The following is a 21,641-nucleotide window of genomic DNA, read 5'->3' on the forward strand; positions in this document are numbered from 1 at the left end:
TTTCTGGCGTGAACTTTAGGATTATAGCCTCTGTAGATGAATCACATACAGAGAAACCTAAATAACACACTACAGGAAAGGGAACACCCTAAAAAGCATAACAGGGCGCCTTTTAAGGCACTTTTTGGCAACTGTTTTTTGCATTAGGGAACAAGTAGAATATCACCCGACTTGTTCAGTAAGGTTAAAGAAAGAGTGAAGAATTTTTGTTTCTTTAAGCGAACAACATTTGGGGGCACATCTTAATCACCCGTGTCCCAAACAATCGTGATCTCCTCCCATTGCCCTTAGTGCAGTTTAAGCTGACACATCAATCTTAAACTTATTTAGCCAAGCAATTTTAAAAAATGTAGAAGATACATTTTCATCACCTCCTTTTTATGGGGGCATTTTTACTTATATTGTGCCAACTCATTTAAAAGAAACGTGCATAAAAGCAGATGAATGAAACACACTTATTGTCTCATTGAAATCTGATGTGTTGAAGTACAGAGTCAAAACAAAGGGAAGCACGTCGCTGTGCTAATACTGACAGAACACATATTTATATATTTGTGTCAGTGAATGTGTGTTAAATCTTAGGGAGTGTGTGTGGGTGTGTGAGACTATGGGGGTGTGGCAGATGACTGAATTAGAAAAAGCCCCCCGTCTTTCTAAACAAAGCCCCTTCACCGGCTGTAATAAGCAGTGTATGAGCCCCTGGGATCACCATATTACTGTCATGGTTGGTGAGGAGGTTTTATTTTTTCCTCTCCAAAACAAAACCTGACCCCCTGTTGAGTTTCTCTGCGGGGGGTGCACTCGCCGAGCCATCTTCCTCTCCCTCTGAGACCCCAAGGAGACGCTGAACCAGCCCATCCACCCTTCCTCCCTTTTTTGTTTCTAACACACCCACCCTCCCCCAGTCTCTCTCCTCTCATTTCCCTCCTTCTGAGGTTTCGAGTTAACTCTCGCTCTGATCGCTTTCCCCGAAAAATGCATTCCCATCTTCCCTGGGTTCAGGTAGTCATCTCCATCCTATCGCTGTCTTTCGACCTCCCACCACTGACCCCAATCTTGTCTGTCTTTAAACAACTTCTGGGAAAACACTACCTTTTTCTTTCCCTTCTCTCTTCTTCCTGTTTTGTTCTCTGCAGTTTTTTGTCCGCATCTAACCAGCAAAGTGATTTGGCACTCACCCGGGCCTGTGAAAAGACCCAGGGGGTTGGTTGCTATATGAGGCGAAATCTCTGAATAAATAAGCATGGGTAATTTCCTTCGAACCTGCAGCCACTTTTTTTCCCTTCTCTTTTTCAACCTCCCTGTTCAGAGAGATGAGATAAAGACACAATACAAATGTGGGAGATCCTCACAGAGGCTCATTATATGGTTGTCAGTGAAGTTTTCTCACAGGGCTTTGTGACGGATTGCTCAGCCCCACTCCGCTCTGTCTACTTCTTTTCAGGGCAATTTATCTATATTACATTCCTGTTTCTTTCAAAGGACTATTTGGATAAAAACTGTCTCATTTAAGCAAGTAATGAAGCATCAGTAGTAGCTGAAATGAGGCAGATTATGGAGAACAAATTGCAAAGCTTGTCATACAGAACTAACAGCTATTAACCTTGTTGCACCTCACACACCCAGCCAATGACACTCTGATAAGGATTAGGCTATTTCTGAGCAATTTGCCTCCAAAAATGAGACGTTTCATGCAATGAACTGAATGTGTTTTATCCATACTGATGTTGTAACATCAGTCTAATACTCTCTCTTTGCTAAACACACATTCCTCCATTCATGGCCCGGTGAGGGAAGTGTGTGGGTGCCAGGTCAACTGTGAACATCAGGTATTAATAATGCAGGACAGGAAGCAGTCCTCTCCGACTGCAAAGCTGTTCACTCTGCTTCTCTGTTTGCCATCCCACCACTGTGAGACACATAACTCTACACTGATGGGCAGGAGACCCAGACAGTTTGCAGGGGAGCAACCTGCCCAAAAAGTTGTTTAAACTGGCATTACAAAAAAAAAAAGGTTTGATACATTGGGCAAGCATACAGTAAGGATATGTAAAATGAGTAACATTTAAACGTTCAGATGGAACATTTCCATAAAGAAATCTTTAACTCAATAAGTTTCACCTCTTTTTTTTGCCTGCCATCTCCTTTTTTGTCTCTTCAGTGTTTCAAGTGTTTTCTTGTATGCCCTTTATCACCCGTGTTCCCTCTGTAATCCGGGTTTAGTCCTAATTTTGTTAAATTGTTCTCCTTTGTTTTGTAACACCTTGCCCCCCTTAGTCCTGTGTTTGACACCGTTTTTGTATAAACCCCTATTTGTACTGGGTCTGTGTCCTGCTGTCCTTACCATTACCCCATGGCATCTTGCAGTTAAAGGAGGAGGTGGAAGTTTACCTCTTTACCTGTTAGAATATGTAGATATAATGCTGCTAAATGCCTATTGACATTTTTCGTTTGAGTATGTCCAAATTATACTCCCAGCTGTGTGGGGAATGAACATCTTTTAGGTTTTGTGAAAAGATATCTTAGATAGATTTCCATTTATCATACATTTGCTCAATAAGTGTGTTTTCGCAAAAAAAAAAAAAAAAAAAAGCATTCTGTATTTATGGACCTGTGGCAAAGACATGTTGTGACTTTTGATATTTTTTATGAGAAATAGTCCTTTTCCACAATAGCATTTCTGACCTTCACAGCCCAAACATAGGCGTGCCAGCATGTGCAATACCAATGACCCGGGACAATCCCACCTGAATGGAATGCTGTTATTTCAATGAGTTATCACTTAATTAATTATTTACACATGTGCCTTTTTACCACATAATGAGACAAATATTCACCTCTTAAGACGTCTATTGCAGAATATTAGCACTTAATGTTTCCATGGACTACATCAAGAGAGGCAAAGTTAGTGACAACATTTTTAAGCTACTGTTTTTCTAAGATTGGTTACCACATAGTGAAATATTTTCCTGTCATTCAAAGGGCAGTTGCATTGTAATGGCTTTAGATATATGTCATCTATGATCAACCCAAATGATTTTTTTAAATCCAGCATTTTCTTTTCCGAAGTCCCTGAGGCTTAAAGTGACTGAAATCTGCAACTGCAATGTTAAACCAACTGATGACTTGATAGATTTTAAATAAAACCTCAGCAGAAGGGTTAAGTGCATCCATGCACATATACTGAAACCTCAGACGCTCAGGCAAATTACCTGCCATGCTTCTCAGGAGAGAAGGAGGGCTTTTTTGGCAGAAACACGTTTTCAATGTTTTGCTGGAAGTGGCCTGGATACCTCAGAGCAGCGGACACTTCAAACCTCCAACATCAGTCAACAGAGCCAGAGGCAAAAAATTAAATGTTGAGTACTTTCTAGTTTTACTGCATCTTCACTCAATTGGACCATTAATGCACATTAGGTTTTTTTTATCTGTAAAAATAATTTAAATCCGCCTGTGACAATATTTGACTGCTATGGATTCATATTTCCGCAGACAGCTCAGCCAAAACCAGGAAGAATGTTTCGTATTTATCTAAAAATATGTATAAAAACAAGAAAAAATCAGCTGTGACACCTTTTGTTGGTGTCAACTCTGAGCAAACATGCATGTCTCTTCTTGACATTGCTGTCAGTGCATGTTTATAGCAGCTATGTGCTACATCCTAGAATAGATTTGAGCTGTCATCCAAACAAAAAAGAAGTTTCAAGAAGCGATTCAGAACTGACAATGAAGGCCTGTGGTGGTTTTGGCAGCCTGTAGGTAAGTGTAAGTTAGGGAAACCAGACAGGAAAGACACGAGGAGAAATCCTAGTTGTTGTGTGTCTTGATTTCATCTTCTCTAACTTCTCCTGCTCATTTCACATCCTACGAATTCAACAACAGACCCTCACTCACCTGACTACATACCTGCTTCTTATCAGTCACCTGCATCAGTATAAAAATGCTCCTCAGCTATTCCATTACAAGACTGTCTTCAGAAAAATGTCCAGAACTTTGAGGCACATCCTCCAAAGGAATCTATACTGTATGTCACAGCAGCATATATTAACTTTGTATATCTTACTACATTGCAGAAAACGTATTAAAATGTTGTCCGTGTCTACTCAACAAGAGGGGAAATCTGTTGCAACTGAATTCCAGGTTCAACTGTGACACAACATCAGAGATGTCCGGATGTTTTAAAGCAATTGTCTTTTTCTCTGGAGTCATAAACAAATGTTTCCTGTCACATGAATATGACATTACATCACAAATGACAGTGTTTTACAATCTTCCGTAGGACATCCTCTATCTTTAGTTTGTGGAGGAGAATCCTTTTATCTAGACACAGCTAGAACATTGTGTTTGGAAGTCACATCAAGGTAATGAAATTAGTAGTATGTATGTTAAGAAGGGGTTACTTTGATGGGGGCTTCAAGAAAAATCTCATTGCAACCCATAATAGCAACACCAGACTAACCACAACGAACTTGAAAGCACCATATATAGGCCGGGCATTAAAGTAACTGGTGGTAAAGGTCAGATGTGGACGCTTTTCTCATTTTCAGTTCTTTAAAAAGGATGTACAGTGGGGCAAAAAAGTATTTAGTCAGCCACCAATTGTGCAAGTTCTCCCATTTAAAAAGATGAGAGAGGCCTGTAATTTTTATCATAGGTATACCTCAACTATGAGAGACAGAATGAGAAAAAAAAATCCAGAAAATCACATTGTCTGATTTTTAAAGAATTTATTTTCAAATTATTGTGGAAAATAAGTATTTGGTCAATAACAAAAGTTCATCTCAATACTTTGTTATATACCCTTTGTTGGCAATGACAGAGGTCAAACGTTTTCTGTAAGTCTTCACAAGGTTTCCACACTGTTGCTGGTATTTTGGCCCATTCCTCCATGCAGATCTCCTCTAAAGCAGTGATGTTTTGGGGCTGTCGCTGGGCAACACGGACTTTCAACTCCCTCCAAAGATTTTCTATGGGGTTGAGATCTGGAGACTGGCTAGGCCACTCCAGGACCTTGAAATGCTTCTTACGAAGCCACTCCTTCGTTGCCCTGGCGGTGTGTTGGGATCATTGTCATGCTGAAAGACCCAGCCACGCTTCATCTTCAGTGCCCTTGCTGATGGAAGGAGGTTTTCACTCAAAATCTCACGATACATGGCCCCATTCATTCTTTCCTTTACACGGATCAGTCGTCCTGGTCCCTTTGCAGAAAAACAGCCCCAAAGCATGATGTTTCCACCCCCATGCTTCACAGTAGGTATGGTGTTCTTTGGATGCAACTCTGCATTCTTTCTCCTCCAAACACGACGAGTTGAGTTTTTACCAAAAAGTTCTATTTTGGTTTCATCTGACCATATGACATTCTCCCAATCCTCTTCTGGATCATCCAAATGCCCTCTAGCAAACTTCAGACGGGCCTGGACATGTACTGGCTTAAGCAGGGGGACACGTCTGGAACTGCAGGATTTAAGTCCCTGGCGGCGTAGTGTGTTACTGATGGTAGCCTCTGTTACTTTGGTCCCAGCTCTCTGCAGGTCATTCATTAGGTCCCCCCGTGTGGTTCTGGCATTTTTGCTCACCGTTCTTGTGATCATTTTGACCCCACGGGGTGAGATCTTGCGTGGAGCCCCAGATCGAGGGAGATTAGCAGTGGTCTTGTATGTCTTCCATTTTCTAATAATTGCTCCCACAGTTGATTTCTTCACACCAAGCTGCTTACCTATTGCAGATTCAGTTTTCACAGCCTGGTGCAGGTCTACAATTTTGTCTCTGGTCTCCTTTGACAGCTCTTTGGTCTTGGCCATAGTGGAGTTTGGAGTATGACTGTTTGAGGTTGTGGACAGGTGTCTTTTATACTGATAACGAGTTCAAAAAGGTGCCATTAATACAGGTAACGAGTGGAGGACAGAGGAGCCTCTTAAAGAAGAAGTTACAGGTCTGTGAGAGCCAGAAATCTTGCTTGTTTGTAGGTGACCAAATACTTATTTTACCGAGGAATTTACCAATTAATTCATGAAAAATCCTACAATGTGATTTTCTGGATTTATTTTCCTCATTTTGTCTCTCATAGTTGAGGTATACCTATGATAAAAATTACAGGCCTCTCTCATCTTTTTAAATGGGAGAACTTGCACAATTGGTGGCTGACTAAATACTTTTTTGCCCCACTGTACGTATGTATAGTCTGTTCAAAATGGACTAAATGAAAAACACATATCTCACAGTGAAAAACAGGAAGCAGCCACATCTGGGGGATCTAAAACAGGAACCGCTGAAAGAGATCTGTTGAAAAATGGTTCATAAGAAGAGACTGATTGGAAACATGGTCCATTATGAAGGGCTTGGTTCTTTGGTAAACTCAATGAGGATGTTTAGCTTTGCTGTGACTCAGATATCAGTGCTTGTTTTCAATGTAAAAATAATCTTCCAAAAGATACTGTGAAATTCCCCAAATCTTCTTCTTCTATCTTTGACTCAAAGATAGAAGTATCAAGCTTTCTTTTATTCGTCCTTAGTCCAAATTTGGACTAAGGAGAGCTTCTGATTTGTGGGCATGGTGATTAATCAAAAGTCTGGTTCAATTCCTTTCTGTTAGAGTATCGAAGTTGGCAACGATGTAGACAAAAGTCTGTGATACCTGGAGCTGATCCACTGGCAGCCAACCAGAAACATTAACTGAGTTTAAAGACTGAACAGCTGCTGGTCGCCTCTTGTTCACAGAGGAGCTTCTCTTTATCCTGCGTTTATTCAAACATTGAAGGCCTACTTCACTGCACTACTGAGGTTAATGAGCTTTAAGTAATTGTTTGTCTTTAAACAGCCCTATTTCACTTTACATATAATTTAAAGTTTTTTTCTTATTTACTATAAATTATGGGTGAATCGTATGCCTTTAATAAATATTGATATAGGGCTTTTACTTCTGGTCAACCTTCATTTAGGAATAAGACTCACTGATGCTCAGTTATCCTTGTCCGATATAAGTTTATACAGTACAACACAAATCTGAAGTCAGAGAAAAACTTAGCACAGCAACCGATATACCAAAACGCTCACGAACGTAGATTTACATGTCCTCAGCTTTTTTACTTATATCCCATGTCACATCAAAACTTGTATAATCACGCAGGTCTGACAAACCTGTCGATCACAAGGTAGCCACGCTCAAGCCTGGGCTGCTTTATCGTCCATTTTATTCAAATTGGATTTAGTAAATCAATATCATGCTGGATTCAATAAGCCCTGAAACTAGTTATTGCTACCAAATACTCAAACGGAGAATTTTTACTAAGTTATTGAATCGATAGAGAATTGGGTCATTTACTTGTCTCTCCCTGTTGGCCATGTGAAAGAGGTCCAGTTTAATGCATTTCATCATTGGTTTTACTTACAGAACCGAGGGTTGCTGTCTTTGGGCCTCATACAGGTGCATCTTGTGACCGTGCACAATGAGTTCAAAACAGAGAGCCACCATTGATGGATAATAGGACATAGACATGTCCCAGCCTCGTGTCGTAATTTGCCGGTTACCATTTCCGGAATTACAAAAAACTGCACCTCGGACTGCAAACAAGATCAATTATGAATCTTCTATTATTAATTTATGATCTTATGAAACCTTTCTCAAGCTGGGCCTGATATCCAAGTCCTTTTAGGACTAATACATCCATGGTTGTTATTAGTTTTTTTTTAAAAAACCATCCCCCATAGCAATTGTACTCCACAAAAGCAGGATTTGCACAATTTATTCAGACAATAACCATCAGAATTATTTGAAAGCTAGTGTTTTTAAGCAAACCTTCTCATATTAATCTTTATATTAGAGATTGTTGATTCAATTTAGTTCAAATTAGAGTAATTGAGGAATGGAAAAGCAACTCATGAAGGGAAAACCTTGCCTGCTTCAGCATGAATGCTCATATTATTGTTGTCAGTGTTGTTCATTGTTAATTTGCCCCAGCACAGTGAATTGGGTGTGTTGTGTCTGGAGCCCTGCGCTTAGAGATGCTCCTCTATGACGCTCCTCTGAGCCTTTGTGGCAAGATGACAGGAGACAGAAAAAGGGATTAAGGAGTGGAGGAAAGGAGACAAAAGAGAAAGGTAAGAAAAGAAACAAGGATCTACAAGATGAGCAGAAATAAAGGAGATGAAATATGCAGAGAGGAGGGATGAGACATGAAAGAAAAAAACTAAAGTTGAAGAAAGCAAGCCAAAAATAATAATAATCCAAAGAGAAGAGTAGAGAGGAAATGAAGAGATGCGGAAAGTGGACAACAAAGGAAGGCTAGGATGACAGAAAACAAGTGTGGGGAAGAGAGGGTAAGTTTAACTTAGCATTATCTATGCATTTTACATGAGTCGCAATATGACAGCGTTACAGCTGCTGTGGACCTTGGCCTTGAATATGAGACCCACAGATTGACTTTCAACGTGTTGCTTCTTGCAAATTACTCATCACAGTTATTTATTGAGCTTCATCCAGGTGAAGGCTGGCTGTAACCCTGCTGACACTGACTCACAGCTTCCTCACAACAAGACCTCTGATTCTACTGTGTGAATGCAGGTTTGGGCAAACTTGAAGAACCAAAAACGTTGTAATGGCCACTACTACTCTGACAAGAAGCTTCTGCTGGATTTCAACTTCAGGTGCTACCTTTTTCTTGAGGATGCTTGAGGATTTTACGCTGCCAACTTTCAGTGTGAGCATCAAGTCGGCAAAACAAAATACTAATAATGGTGGAAGCCTTAATTCATACTATTTATGCAAAACGTGATATCTGAAATGTATTTCTTAAAAGTTGGCACAAACATCCACTTACACTCATTGATGGACTGATGAAAGTTTACTCATTTGTCAATGTGACACCCCCAAAAAGATGCTTACAAGCCATACCTCAAGAATTGAGGTCATTTACAACTTTTCCGAGCCATGAGGTTTTCTAATCCTTGTGTGTAAGTATCTATGAGTATGAGGTTGAAAACCTTTATTCGCCCTGTAAGTGTTTTATTCAGTCTGATCCCAAAGAGGATTTGGTAAACAGCATGAACATCCCATCTTGCCAATTAGCTAACATGTTGATGACAGCATGGTTAGTATAATCCCTCTCTTAATGTACCATAATAACCCTCCCTCTTCCTTTGCTCCTCTTCACTGAGACACTCTGAACCCACACACAACAGTTCCTGAGGGAAACAGCCACACAACAACATGGCAGGATGCTGCATTAGCTCAGCCGTCATAACAATATTACCAGGGACTGAGTGAAGCTCTCCAGGGCTTTGGAGGAGACAATGTTCTGACCCAGTATACAAATCTGCATCTAGGTGCTTCTCATGTTCAACACCAAGCTTCTTCTCATTGTTATTTATACATTTTTTAAACTTTACTTTAAAACATTTTAGGAAAACATAAAAGAGGGATGTAAGACATGTTCAAATAAGATGAAACTTCAAGATTAAACTGCCAAGTTAGTGCCTCTGAGACTCTGCTGGCTTATTTCTTAAGCAAACATGCTAGCCTGCAGGCAATGACAATGCTAACATGCTAATGTTAAACAGGTTAAGCATTTATCATGTGTAGCCTACCGTCTTGAGCATGTTATCTTAACTGAAACAGTTTACCAACTAGCACTAGCCACAAAGTCCAATTGATGCTGAATGTCATTTTTTGTGTATGTGATACTTAATCAAAATATTATACAGTTTTAAATGTTTAACTGATAGGGAAGTAGGTGAACTTAAACGCAGATGGGATTTAGTTCATGCTGAGGGTAACATGCATGTCTGTACCACATGTTATGGCCAAACCACAAATCTTGACCTCATGAGAGAGCTAGAGTAAAAAAGTAAGAGCATCAACAAAGTGATTAAGATTCAAATGTATGTGGGTTTTCCCTTCTCTGAAGTTTAGGTTTTTGTGCATGTTCATGGTCTGCAATGGTTATTGGACTTTGCAGAAGTTTCTTTGTTTACTACTGTTACATAGTGACATAGTGACATAACTCCGTAGCCAAGGCTTCTATTTGCGAATGCTCCAACACAGTGCATGCGATAAGGGGCGAGACATCTCTCAGCTTTACACCAATCAAAACAGTGCGGCCATCTTACCAATCCGAGCAGAGTTGGCTCTGGTTTCAGACAGAGGGTGTGAAGAGGTGCTGCAACACAGGCAGTATGAGAAAAATAAAGACCTTTTGAACATTAAAGCATGGAAACATGTCACAGTAGAGGCACAAAATACTAATGTGTACTTTAAAATTAGCATAATAGGGCCCCTTTGAGGCAATGCATTCAATAATTGTTGGGGGATTTTCAGTTTGGACCAAAGTAATGTGATGGCTACACTTACATTTATTATCCAGTGATGTATCTGTTTAAAAATATGTCTGTACTTAATACACAGTGATTGACCTTTCATGTTTGTAAGCAAAAGTTCTCCAAGTTTGTATGCCAATTTAATTTAGTTCTAACCCCACAGCTGGAACTCAAATAATGACAGCCTCCCACACTTCATCCCTTCACATCGACTCGATTATTCACAGCAGCACACTTCCAAGCAGCCCGTCTGCGACCTCCCTCTGGTTCTGAGGGGCACGACAAGCGTCAGGGCCAAGATGGCGGTAAATGATGGTTAGCTCGCCAGGGGACTGAGGCCATTTCAGCCTGGGGGGGCCGTTGGGTCTGGGTGGCTAATGCATCCAAGACAGAATTTTATATAAACCCAGCCATCAGAGAGCTGTCGATCCGGCCATTTCTTCCAGATGACGAGTAGTGGAGGTGTGTGTGTTTGTGTGCACTGAGAGGAAGAACAAGATGATTTTAATGACTGACATCAGAACAGATGGTCTCCAGTGAGCTTAATGATGATGAGGGGAGGATATGAAGATTAACAGCAAGCCCTGAGGAGTGTTTGTGCACAATGTGTGTGTGTGTGTGTGTGTGTGTGTGTGTGTGTGTGTGTGTGTGTGTGTGTGTGTGTGTGTGTGTGTGTGTGTGTGTGTGTGTGTGTGTGTGAGTGAGTGTGTGTGTGTGTGTGTGTGTGTGTGTGTTTGTTTGGATGTGTGTTTAGGCAGGTAGGTCAATATAATATTTGTATAAACATTCCTTATGCACATCCCCTAGTCGCCGAATGTAGAGGACTGTAGAATGCGTGGTAAAAGTTTTCCTGTGCAAAAATGTACTTGATTGTGTGTGTGTGTGTGTGTGTGTGTGTGTGTGTGTGTGTGTGTGTGTGTGTGTGTGTGTGTGTGTGTGTGTGTGTGTGTGTGTGTGTGTGTGTGGGTGTGTGGTGTGTGTGTGTGTGTGTGTGTGTGTGTGTGTTTGTGATTAAACACATAATGGTTCTCAAAGGGCCAAGTGCCTTTTTCCACCTACTCCGTGTCCATGGAAAGGAAAAAATGTGGGTTTTCATTTTTCATTTGTGTGTGGTTTCATTGTATATGTGTGTGTGAGACAGGCAGCTCCAGGTGTTTTTATCAGATCACAGTGTCATGATGTAGGTTGTCGCTGCTGTCTAATGCACGCTGTTGTCAGCAGATCTATATGCTGCCATTCACACAAACAACATAATCATTTCTAATTTGGAGTCAAACTCTACTTATTTGTTAAAATAATGTTTTTTGTTGTGCATTACATATTTCGTGTGTGTCAGTTGCAATTTGTAGTGTGTGTACAGTATATTTCCATACAGAGTTACAAAGCTAAGCCTAACAGTGTTTTGCCGGTGGCCTTGCTTTTAACATGTCCCAGCACTCTTCTGAAAACATATAAAAGGAAAGCAAAAGCTTCTGAACATTTCAGACATATTTAGAAAGAATAAACTGATCAATCTCTGGTAATCCCCAAAGATGATCCTTTTCCTCTTTCCCTGTCTTTCTTTCTTTTTTCCATTTAATTAACCTGGGATCTTGAATGATTTAGCAATTTTTTTCACAAAATGAACGCCGACCATTATCTGAATTATATTGTTAAGTTGATTTCACATCTTGCAGGGAGTCACATGTTTTAGTTTCATATGTCTTATGATCCTATTGTATTATGTCATCAGAGTATTTATTTATTTGTATTTCTTAACGATATATGAATATACCATCTTCAAAAAGTAATGAAGCTGCTCTATTGGTTTTGCATATACCATTATAAGGATCAAAAGTATAGTGACAGTCCTGTTTGCATCATTTTGTTAACAATAACCCAAGGCTGGTTTTTGTGTTTTGTGACACTTAACGGTTAAGTTGGGGAAAACATTCATGCTTAAGCATACATTATAAACAGGAGGGTGCTAACCAACTCAGAGGCAACATTCAGGAGGAATGCTTTCCTGTTCCAGTTTGATGTGACGGCTGTTACAGCAGGAGATTAATGTCTCTTCAAAGGTTCAATATTTTATTCTTCATTTTGTGAGTTAATTTCCTGCTAATGTGTGGAGCTCTTCTATCAGGCACATGTGGTCTGTTTTATGTTTCTGCTGTATTATTTCATTTCCCTTCTGGAGATCAATAAAGTGTCTTCTTACCTTTCTATGTTGTTAAAATAAACCTGTAGAAACTTGCTTGATCTGCAGGTGGTGATCACTCAAAAACATCATTTTATACTTTTTGTGTCAAAGTCAAAAGTGAAAGTTAAAAGTCCTTCACTTTTGGTCTTTAGCTTTGAGGATCAGTGAGATATGGGGACAGCTTGCAGGAGAAGCTCAAACCATCCTCTCTTCCTCACCAACAAACACCTGGCCTATTCCTTTGTGACTGACACTGCTGCCTTTCTTCTAGCTTCTAAGGGTAAAAATAACATGTACTTATAGAAGATCAATGCTGAATTTACGGTACACCCTCCTTGGATGGTTTAAACAACACGTTGATGGCTGTTTTGGGGAATTTTCCCAGCTGGTTACTAATTTTTACGATTATTCTGAGACCGCTTGATTGCAGCTCAAATTGCCTGTCTCATGATGTAAGTCCTTGGTGTAGGTTAACAATGCTGAAAATCACATTTTTGAGGATCTGTTTAATTATTTGATACTGGCTGTGATTACAAACTGCAATTCACTCAACCATTTTGGCAACTATAGCATGTTTTGTTCCAAAATCAAGAAATAAAAGAAGAACAAAAAAGTAAATGGATGGAATAGCTTGAAAAAGGAGACACAGAACTGTATAATCCACAGAAAATAAGGCAGTAGGACGTCACACTGAGACAGCCACTATTCTCCTGCACTATTGATGACAGAAGAGGGATTTTCCTCCATGAAAACAGTTGTCATGAATAAAAAAAGACCCAACACATACTGGCAATCTTCCACAGCTCCCAAGGCCTAGACAGTCAAGAACTAATCTTTTCAGCATTGTGCAGAATATGACACAGAGTAGCACTGCTCTTCCACAGCAGCAAACAGATAAATAATATGGCACCCCCTAAAGATAGTCAGATTGAATCACAAGTCACCAGAAAGAACTTTTTGTCACTGAACAGAAGTCTTAAGGAAGTGCGTGAGAAACATCTGCACTATCTTTTTAAACCCAGCGAGCCAATTAAAGAAAATCTGGGTTTGATTTTGTTGAACAAAGGGAAATCAAATATCAATGATCAAGTTTTTACCAGATTAACTCAGTCAAGGTATGATCCCCTTGGTACTAAATCATGTTCACCAGGCTTCAGCGAAAAGCCTTTCCTCTTTGTCGCCACAGCAGGCAAGCTCAGATTGCAGGTGTGAATGTGTGTTTGATTTAATTCAATTCAAAAGGGATATTCAGCTCCCACCAGATAGTTGGAAAATAAAAGTGTCCCCTGATGTCAGTGCTGGCAAAGTGAAGCTGAAGGTTTTTCAAATTCACCTTCACAATTTATTTAAAGCAATGTTTATCTAGCATTAAGATGACTGTCCTACTTAAATTCCTTTACCTATTTCAAACCCTTCCCATATTTGTACATACGAATTATTTCAAGAAATTAGAGAGAATGATATCAACATTTATCTGGAGGAAAAAGACTCCTAGAATTAAGATCAAAACTCTTTACAATACATACCAACATGGGGGGTTGAGGCTCCCCAATTTTCACCGCTATTATTGGACTGCCCAGACAGAAAAGGCTAACCCTCCTGCTTGGAAGCACTTAGAGCAGTGCCATTCATTAGACGTGCCGCTGGCTGGCATCCCTTTTATTCGGTCATTCCACACTCTGAAGAATGGCACTGATAATCCATTTATTAATCACACAGCTAGAATCTGGTCTGATATCCAGAAACATCTCAATAGTGTTATCATACTTCACAGAAATACCCCCTTCCACACCAACCCTGCTCTGCCAGGTGCACTTGGAGATGGAATAACCAAGATGTGGCACACTCAGGGAATCAAAACATTTGGGGATCTCTACCAGAATAACTTACTTATGACCTTTGAACAGCTGCGTAGCTCCTTTAGTCTCCCAACTACTAATTTCTTCAAATACTTGCAAGTCAGACTCTTTTCAAGCACACTTCATGGTGAAAACTCTTCTCCCCTAAAGTCCTTCCCAATTGACAATGTTCTAAAAGGTGTTAAGCACCCCAGAGGTATCCTGTCCTTAACCTATAACCGCATCCTGGCCCTTACAGAGGTTAAACCCCTGAACAATAGGACCAAGTGGGAGCAAGACCTGAACTGCACCTTTGAAGACTTTGAATGGGACTCATTATGTGAAAAAGCCCTGCATTTCACATATAACAGCCGACGTAAACTTTTGCAATTTAATATTATTCACAGAACCTACTTTACACCTGAAAGACTTCATAGGATAAATGAATACATTTCAGATCTTTGCCCTACATGTAAGACAGAGACAGGCAGTCTAATTCACATGTTCTGGGAATGTAATCAATTAAAACATTACTGGGGGTCAATATGGAAGACTCTTAAAGAGATTAGTGGGTTTGAGATTCCTTGTACGCCCAAACTAGACTTGTTAGGCGATATCTCTGATATCCCTTCTAACAAAAGGAATAAGGTGCGCCTAATCAAACTGGCCATGAATGCTGGCAACAAATGTATTGCTTTATTATGGAAGTGCAGAATCCCTTCCTGTGTCCATGTGGCTTAAAGACATCTCCTCATACATGATGTCAGAAAAAATAAAATATAAAATATTTGTTGTTATGTCACCTTTTTAAATTTTATTTTACAGCACCTGCATTTGCACTCCTGTCTATTTCTCTTCTGTACTTTGTTTATTGAATTTTTTTCACACATAACGTGTAAAAAAAATTCAATAAACAAATTTCGTGTCTAGGCTCGGGCCTCATCACTCCCCATATTAACAAAGAACATTGGGTGATGATTAGATAGCTGTCCCCCGAGCCTACAGATGGAAGCTGGGGATTAAGCTGGGGTGGTGGTGGGGCAGGCGAGCATCGCCAACGTGAACGCAGCAGCAGCAGCAGCAGCAGTGAGGTGAACGCATTACCAGCGTGGAAACAGCAGTAGTAGCAGCTTCAGCATTAGAGAGGCAGAGGTAGGCAGATCCAACTGCTTAAACAGAGCGCCAGATTTAGGAGACTATGTTTGGTTGGTTGTAAGAGTGACGAGGGGCGTTATGTGCAAATGTATCATTGGTGCTTGAATTGACTGCCTGAACTAGCTCGCAGGCTTCGCCCCTTTAAACAGCACAACATAGTCAACTGTATTAACAGAAAAAAGAAAGTATATTTAATTCAACGAGACGTATAAATAGAGTGGATACCTCAGGTAAAGGTAATCAGGTCAATCTAAACACGTACTTGTTATACACACACACACACACACACACACACACACACACACACACACACACACACACACACACACACACACACACACACACACACACACACACACACACACACACACACACACACACACACACACACACACACACTTCATCATATTTGTAACTCACATGTTTTCTTTATTTGGAGGTCAGGCAAAGCTCAGGTATGCCAACAGTGTGTTAATATACCTGGGAGCCTTGGAGAGCCTCAAGGCCCCTCCACCGCATCAATATTAGAGCACACAGGGCCGGAGAGGAGCCAATCAAATATTAATTCATGGCCGCTCCTCTCTCTGTTTCTCTTACAGCTGCGGTTCACTCCAGATTAAACACACAGTCTCTGTTCACACCTTCCCCTCAGTGAAGAGGCTCTGCGTGTGTATTCAGTTATTGTTCCTGGGGGAGAGTTTGAGTAAAGTGTTACAGGGAACGAGCCGCAAATCTGTCTGGTTCTGCAGTGTAATCCATGCAAGTATTAACATGTCATGAGAGAAGAACAAATCAGATATGTTCTTAAAGTAAAGGAAGGACTACCACAATAACAAAAAAGATGTTACAACTCATTTTGTGTTGGCAAAATGCAGACCTTTAAGCAAGAAATAGAACTTTAACATAATAATAAAAGTACTATAATGGATCCATTTATACACTGATCATGAAATTTGGCATATCAAATCTAGAACGATCGCAGTCACATAAGATGCACTGTAGTGTAAAGAACAATAAACAACAGGTTTAAGGTAAGTGCAGCACTTCGTCTACTGTAACCCTACATGTCACATGAGGTAGTAGTAGTATATAAATACTGATGGTGGATAAACTATTGTATATTTAAAGTGTATTAATAAGTTGTTTTAAGGTTTTTTATTCAGTATTAAAGAGAGATTTTACAGCAGGTAAGAATCTTGTTTTTGTTGACCCCAGTGAGAAAATTCAGGGATAAGCTGATAGATCATGTGACTTTACTATGATAAGTGTCATATAAATCAACACAACTGTTGACCGTGAGGCATGGACAAAGCCCAAGACCCATTTGAATTCACTAATCATATTATTATAATTATTTCAGTTTAAATTGTTGAAAAAAGGTTCATATTTTCATATTTGGATTTTGTGCTTTTACTGTGACATGGTTTACATGCTTCAATGTTCAAAAAGTGCTTTGTTTTTTCTCACTACAATATTATTCTCGTGATTGGAACGTAAATGCATTCTTTAACGAGATTGAGAAACATTGAAATCCACTCAATAATACATTTTACTGTAAACAATTGTCAGGAAATTTTGTTTAGTGCATTTAGGGTTATCAAATCCTACAGTTAAGTTGAAAAGTTGTGCATGCGTAAGTAATTCTGGTGAGTGAATCATCTGTAACGCTGTTGGTGGCTTCTTCATGCCTCATGATCATTGGATTAATCTATCTTAATGAAAACTCACATTGTGTTTCGTAAAGGATCTGATATAAAACAGATATTTAGTTTTAGTATTTACAGTTTTGAGTGGTTTTGTAATGAATACAAAGAAAGTAAAAAGACAGTTCAGGATTGTGTTCGTGACTGTCAGTGTTTAATATAGATTTACCCCTGACCATTATCACTGGTCAGATCACACAGAGGAAACAAATGGATTAAAAACATGTTTGAGTCAGAACTTGAAAGTCGTACAGATTCTGAAGTTCATCTTGTCAAGATATATGCTGGTCATAAAAACAGATGACTGCCTTTATAACTATCAATGATTAACTAGTGAAAGAGATTAGAATAATTGAAAACTGATTCTGACATTGTTGAAGAGAGCCTCGACACCAGCACACTGTGAGAGATCTCCATCCAACAACGCACATTGAGAGGACTGCAAGAGGCCAAGGGAGAGGAAGTACAAGTTGGTGAGTGACAATTTTAAAACACCAAAGGATAGCTGCTTTTGTTGAAAGTTTCCTGAGCTGCCATGTGTGTTCAGAGACTCTCAGAGATCCTGTGTCTCTGAGCTGCAACCACTGCTTCTGTTGGAGCTGCCTGCAGAAATTCTGGGAACAAAGAAGAAAAACTGTCCACTTCAAACTATTATATATGAGCATGTTCGTTTTAATCCAACGCTGTTTTTTTAAACGTACTAAACTTTATGCGTTTGTCTTCCAACAGATACCTGGACAAGTCATCATCCTGAACTGAATGTCAAAGTACATTTCCCTCTGAAAGACATCCTGACACCATCTGCTGGTGAATAAATGACATAGCAGCATTTCCTTCTGTTGATAATTCACCCTGTGACAGAGGTGAGAGAATAAAGTAGATTTGGAGATTGTTGAACAGAGCTGAAACGCTTTTACAAGGGGTGTTGTATGTCTACTGTTTGGAGTATATTAGGGAGAGAAGTAGAGAGACTGTAAGTGAGTCCTGAACTTTAGAAATAACTTGAACAAATGGCTGAGAAAACCGCTCTTGTTGAAAGTTTCCTGAGCTGCCATGTGTGTTCAGAGACTTTCAGAGATCCTGTGTCTCTGAGCTGCAACCACAGCTTCTGTTCAAGCTGCCTGCAGGAATTCTGGGGAAAAAGTAAGAACAAAAACTGTCCCATTTGTAAAAGAAAGTCTACCGAAAAAACATCCTTTAGTGAACTTTGCTCTGAAGGAGCTGGCTGACTCCTTTGCTGAGAGACAGAAAGCTAGATCATCTGAGACAGAAAAAGGAGAGAAGAAGGTGGAGGTGGTGTGTAGTAAACATCAAGAAGAGCCTAGATTGTTCTGTAAGGATGAAGATAGAGCTGTGTGTCCTGTCTGTGAGTTTTCTCTCCACCAGAGTCACAAGGTGGTTCCTGTAGAACAAGCAATCAGTGAGCTGAAGGACCTGCTGAAATCTGACTTAGAGTCTCTGCAGAACAAGAGGGACAAATACAAACGAGTGGAGACAACATACAATGAAGTGATTCAACTGTCCAAGAAGCAGCTGCTGTCCACAGAGAGGAAGATCAGAGCAGAGTTCAACCAGCTCCATCAGTTCCTGAAAGAGGAAGAGGAGTCCAGACTGGCAGCTCTGAGGGAGGAAGAGGAGCAGAAGGGGAAGACTATCAGCAGAGAGATGAAGAGCATTCAGGAGCACATCTCCTCTCTGTCACACAGTATCTCTGCTGTTGAAGAAGAGCTGCAGAAACACAACGTGCCCTTCCTCCGCAGTTATAAAGCCACTCAGAGCAGAGCCAGAGTCCAGAGATCACTGTCAGACCCACAGCTGCTCTCAGGAGCGCTGACAGATGTGGCCAAACACCTGGGCAACCTGTCCTTCAGAGTCTGGGAGAAGATGAAGGACAAGGTCCACTTCAGTCCTGTCATTCTGGACCCAAACACTCCAAACGGTTGGCTCTCTCTGTCTGATGATCTGACCAGTGTGAGAAATGGAGACAAATGTCAGCAGCTTCCTGATAATCCAGAGAGATGCACTAACAGTGCTACTTTACTGGGCTCTCAGGGCTTCAGCTCAGGGAAACACAGCTGGGAGGTGGATGTTGGAGATCATGCTATCTGGAATATAGGTTTGGCTAAAGAGTTAGCTGACAGGAAGGGAAAGGTATTTGCCACACCAAAATATGGAATCTGGTGTTTATTGCATCGCGTTGGAAAATACACTAATGTTGATGGTGAGACTGTCAGAGTGAAGAAGAATCTCCTGAGGATCAGAGTCCAGCTGGACTTTGACAGGGGGGAGGTGTCCTTCTATGACCCTGGAGACATGACTCTCATCTGCACTCACAGAGACACTTTCACTGAGAAACTCTTCCCATATTTTTGTATTGGATCAGATGGTGATGCTAAAACTGCTGATATCAAAATCTGTCAGACTGAGATTCCTCTGTGATGTTCAGGAGTGTTGGTTCAGACTTTATTCTGACTTGTCTGTCTACATTTCTTTGGGAAAATCTAGATAAAAAACAGCAGATGATCATCATATAATATTTTTAGTCTGATGTTTGATTATATTTTTGTGAATTCTTGTCTTTTAACAAATTTATTAATTTTTAAATTTGTGCTAAAACTTCATGAAATCAACAAAACTAGATGTTATCAACATCTAGTTTCTAGTCAAACATCAGTTTTCGTCTTGAGTTCAACCTTTTGATATTTTTGGGTCTTTTGATGAATTATTTTTAGATATGTATATGTTGTTTTACTGCAGGGAGAAAGTGATTTAATGCATCTATTTCAATTCATTCTTTCATCGTTAGTGTTTCTTCGTTAGCCTATATGACATTTTCCGGACTGTATACATGCACAATAACATTTATGGGAATTTAAAATGTCAATTTCCTTATTAACCTAGAGGTAATCACAGCAGTACAATTAAGTTTAGTATTTTAAATGCTGCTTCAGAAAACTATGATGAAATGAGCAGCAGTTTTATTCAAAAAACAAGTTTGATTTGTATTTCTTCACGTACATCTGTCAAATAGCCATGTGACAAATTACAGAGAATGATGAAAGACAATTACAACAAACAAAAATATAAATAAATATCTGAACTTCTAATGATTCAATCTTTTTATTGTTTGCATCGCATCCCTTCATGCATCTATATATATTTTTTCCCGATATTTTTGGGGGACTTTTTGCTTTTTAATCGGATAGGACAGTGGAGAGTGACAGGAAAGCTGGAGAGAGAGTTGGGGTGGGATCCGGAAAGGAGCGCGGGGCGGGAATCGAATCCGGGTCGCGGTTGTGCATATTTTAACCTTAACATTCATGGACAGCCAAACTCATTAAATCCATGTTTCCTTTTGTAAAGTCAAATCATCTCAAAACACATTCTTCAGATTGCATTATATCTTAGACATGAGTATTTCAGCTCTTCACAGTCCAACCTTTGTTTTGAGCTCCTCTTATATCAGGAAACCTGGTTGTGTAAGTTATTAACACAGAATCAAGAAAAATACTTTTTCCAACTGTCTTTAAATTCTCAGTTATCTCATCCCTTCCTTTGTCAACTACAGTTAGAGAAAAACTCAGCTGCTTTTTTTGTTTTTTTTTCTAATCAATTATCAGTGCGTTCAGAAGTGCACCATTACAATATTATTTTTTGTGTTTGGAAAGTAATTACATTCTTTAGGAGTTTAAAAAACATTGAAATACACTTAATAAAACATTTGAGTGTAAACAAAATCGTTAGCAGATTTTGTTGAGTGCATTTAGGGTTAACTAAATCTAAAATTGTATTATGTAAGCTTTGTATTTGGATATGTGATGCCTGGTGCCAGGCCATGTACTCTTACAAACGTATCAAATCCTACAGTTTAGTTGGAAAGTTGTGCATGCATTAGTGATCCTGGCGAGTGAATAATCTCTAATGTTGTTGGTTGCTACTTCATGCATCATTATTATCTGATTAACTCTATCTAATTGAATACTAACTTTGTTTTGTTTTTTGTATAGGATCTGACAAAATCTTTCATAAAAACAAAGAAAGTTTTGAGGGGTTTTGCAATGAAAACAAAGATAGTCACTAAGACGGCTAAAACATGACTTTGCTCTTCAGGACTGTTTGTGTGACTCTAAACATGAATACTGTATATTCCTAATCTTATGGAGAATCATAACGCATAAAATCACAAGGGAGTATAATTACAGATACAACGTTGAGTTCAAAGGTACTCCGATAAAAAAGATTATAACATGGCTGAGATGAGTACTAAGTTCTGATTGGTCATTTGGACATTCTGCAATTAAAAACAAGTCCAGGGACAGTGAGAGCTGCAAAGCTTTAATGAATATAAACTCATCGAGACACACACTTGAGTGTAATGTCATGAAGAAGATTAATGTTAAAATAATGTTAAATTAGTGACAGTTACATTTCAAATAATCTTCCTTGTCTGTC

The 21,641-nt window shown here is 39.6% G+C and overlaps 1 protein-coding gene across 1 annotated transcript; it reads left to right on the top strand.

The window, feature by feature from the left end:
• The first annotated feature begins 17,914 nt into the window (after positions 1–17,914).
• On the top strand, positions 17,915–20,308 carry LOC134873169 (nuclear factor 7, brain-like). Its single transcript, XM_063896622.1, is given in 2 exon segments — positions 17,915–18,376; positions 18,378–20,308. Coding segments are annotated over 2 exon segments (1,428 nt in total). The 5' UTR covers positions 17,915–18,199; the 3' UTR covers positions 19,629–20,308.
• Positions 20,309–21,641: the final 1,333 nt, after the last annotated feature.

The sequence above is a fragment of the Eleginops maclovinus genome, chromosome 12 (assembly GCF_036324505.1).
Source record: "Eleginops maclovinus isolate JMC-PN-2008 ecotype Puerto Natales chromosome 12, JC_Emac_rtc_rv5, whole genome shotgun sequence".
Taxonomy (NCBI): Eukaryota; Metazoa; Chordata; class Actinopteri; order Perciformes; family Eleginopidae; genus Eleginops; species Eleginops maclovinus.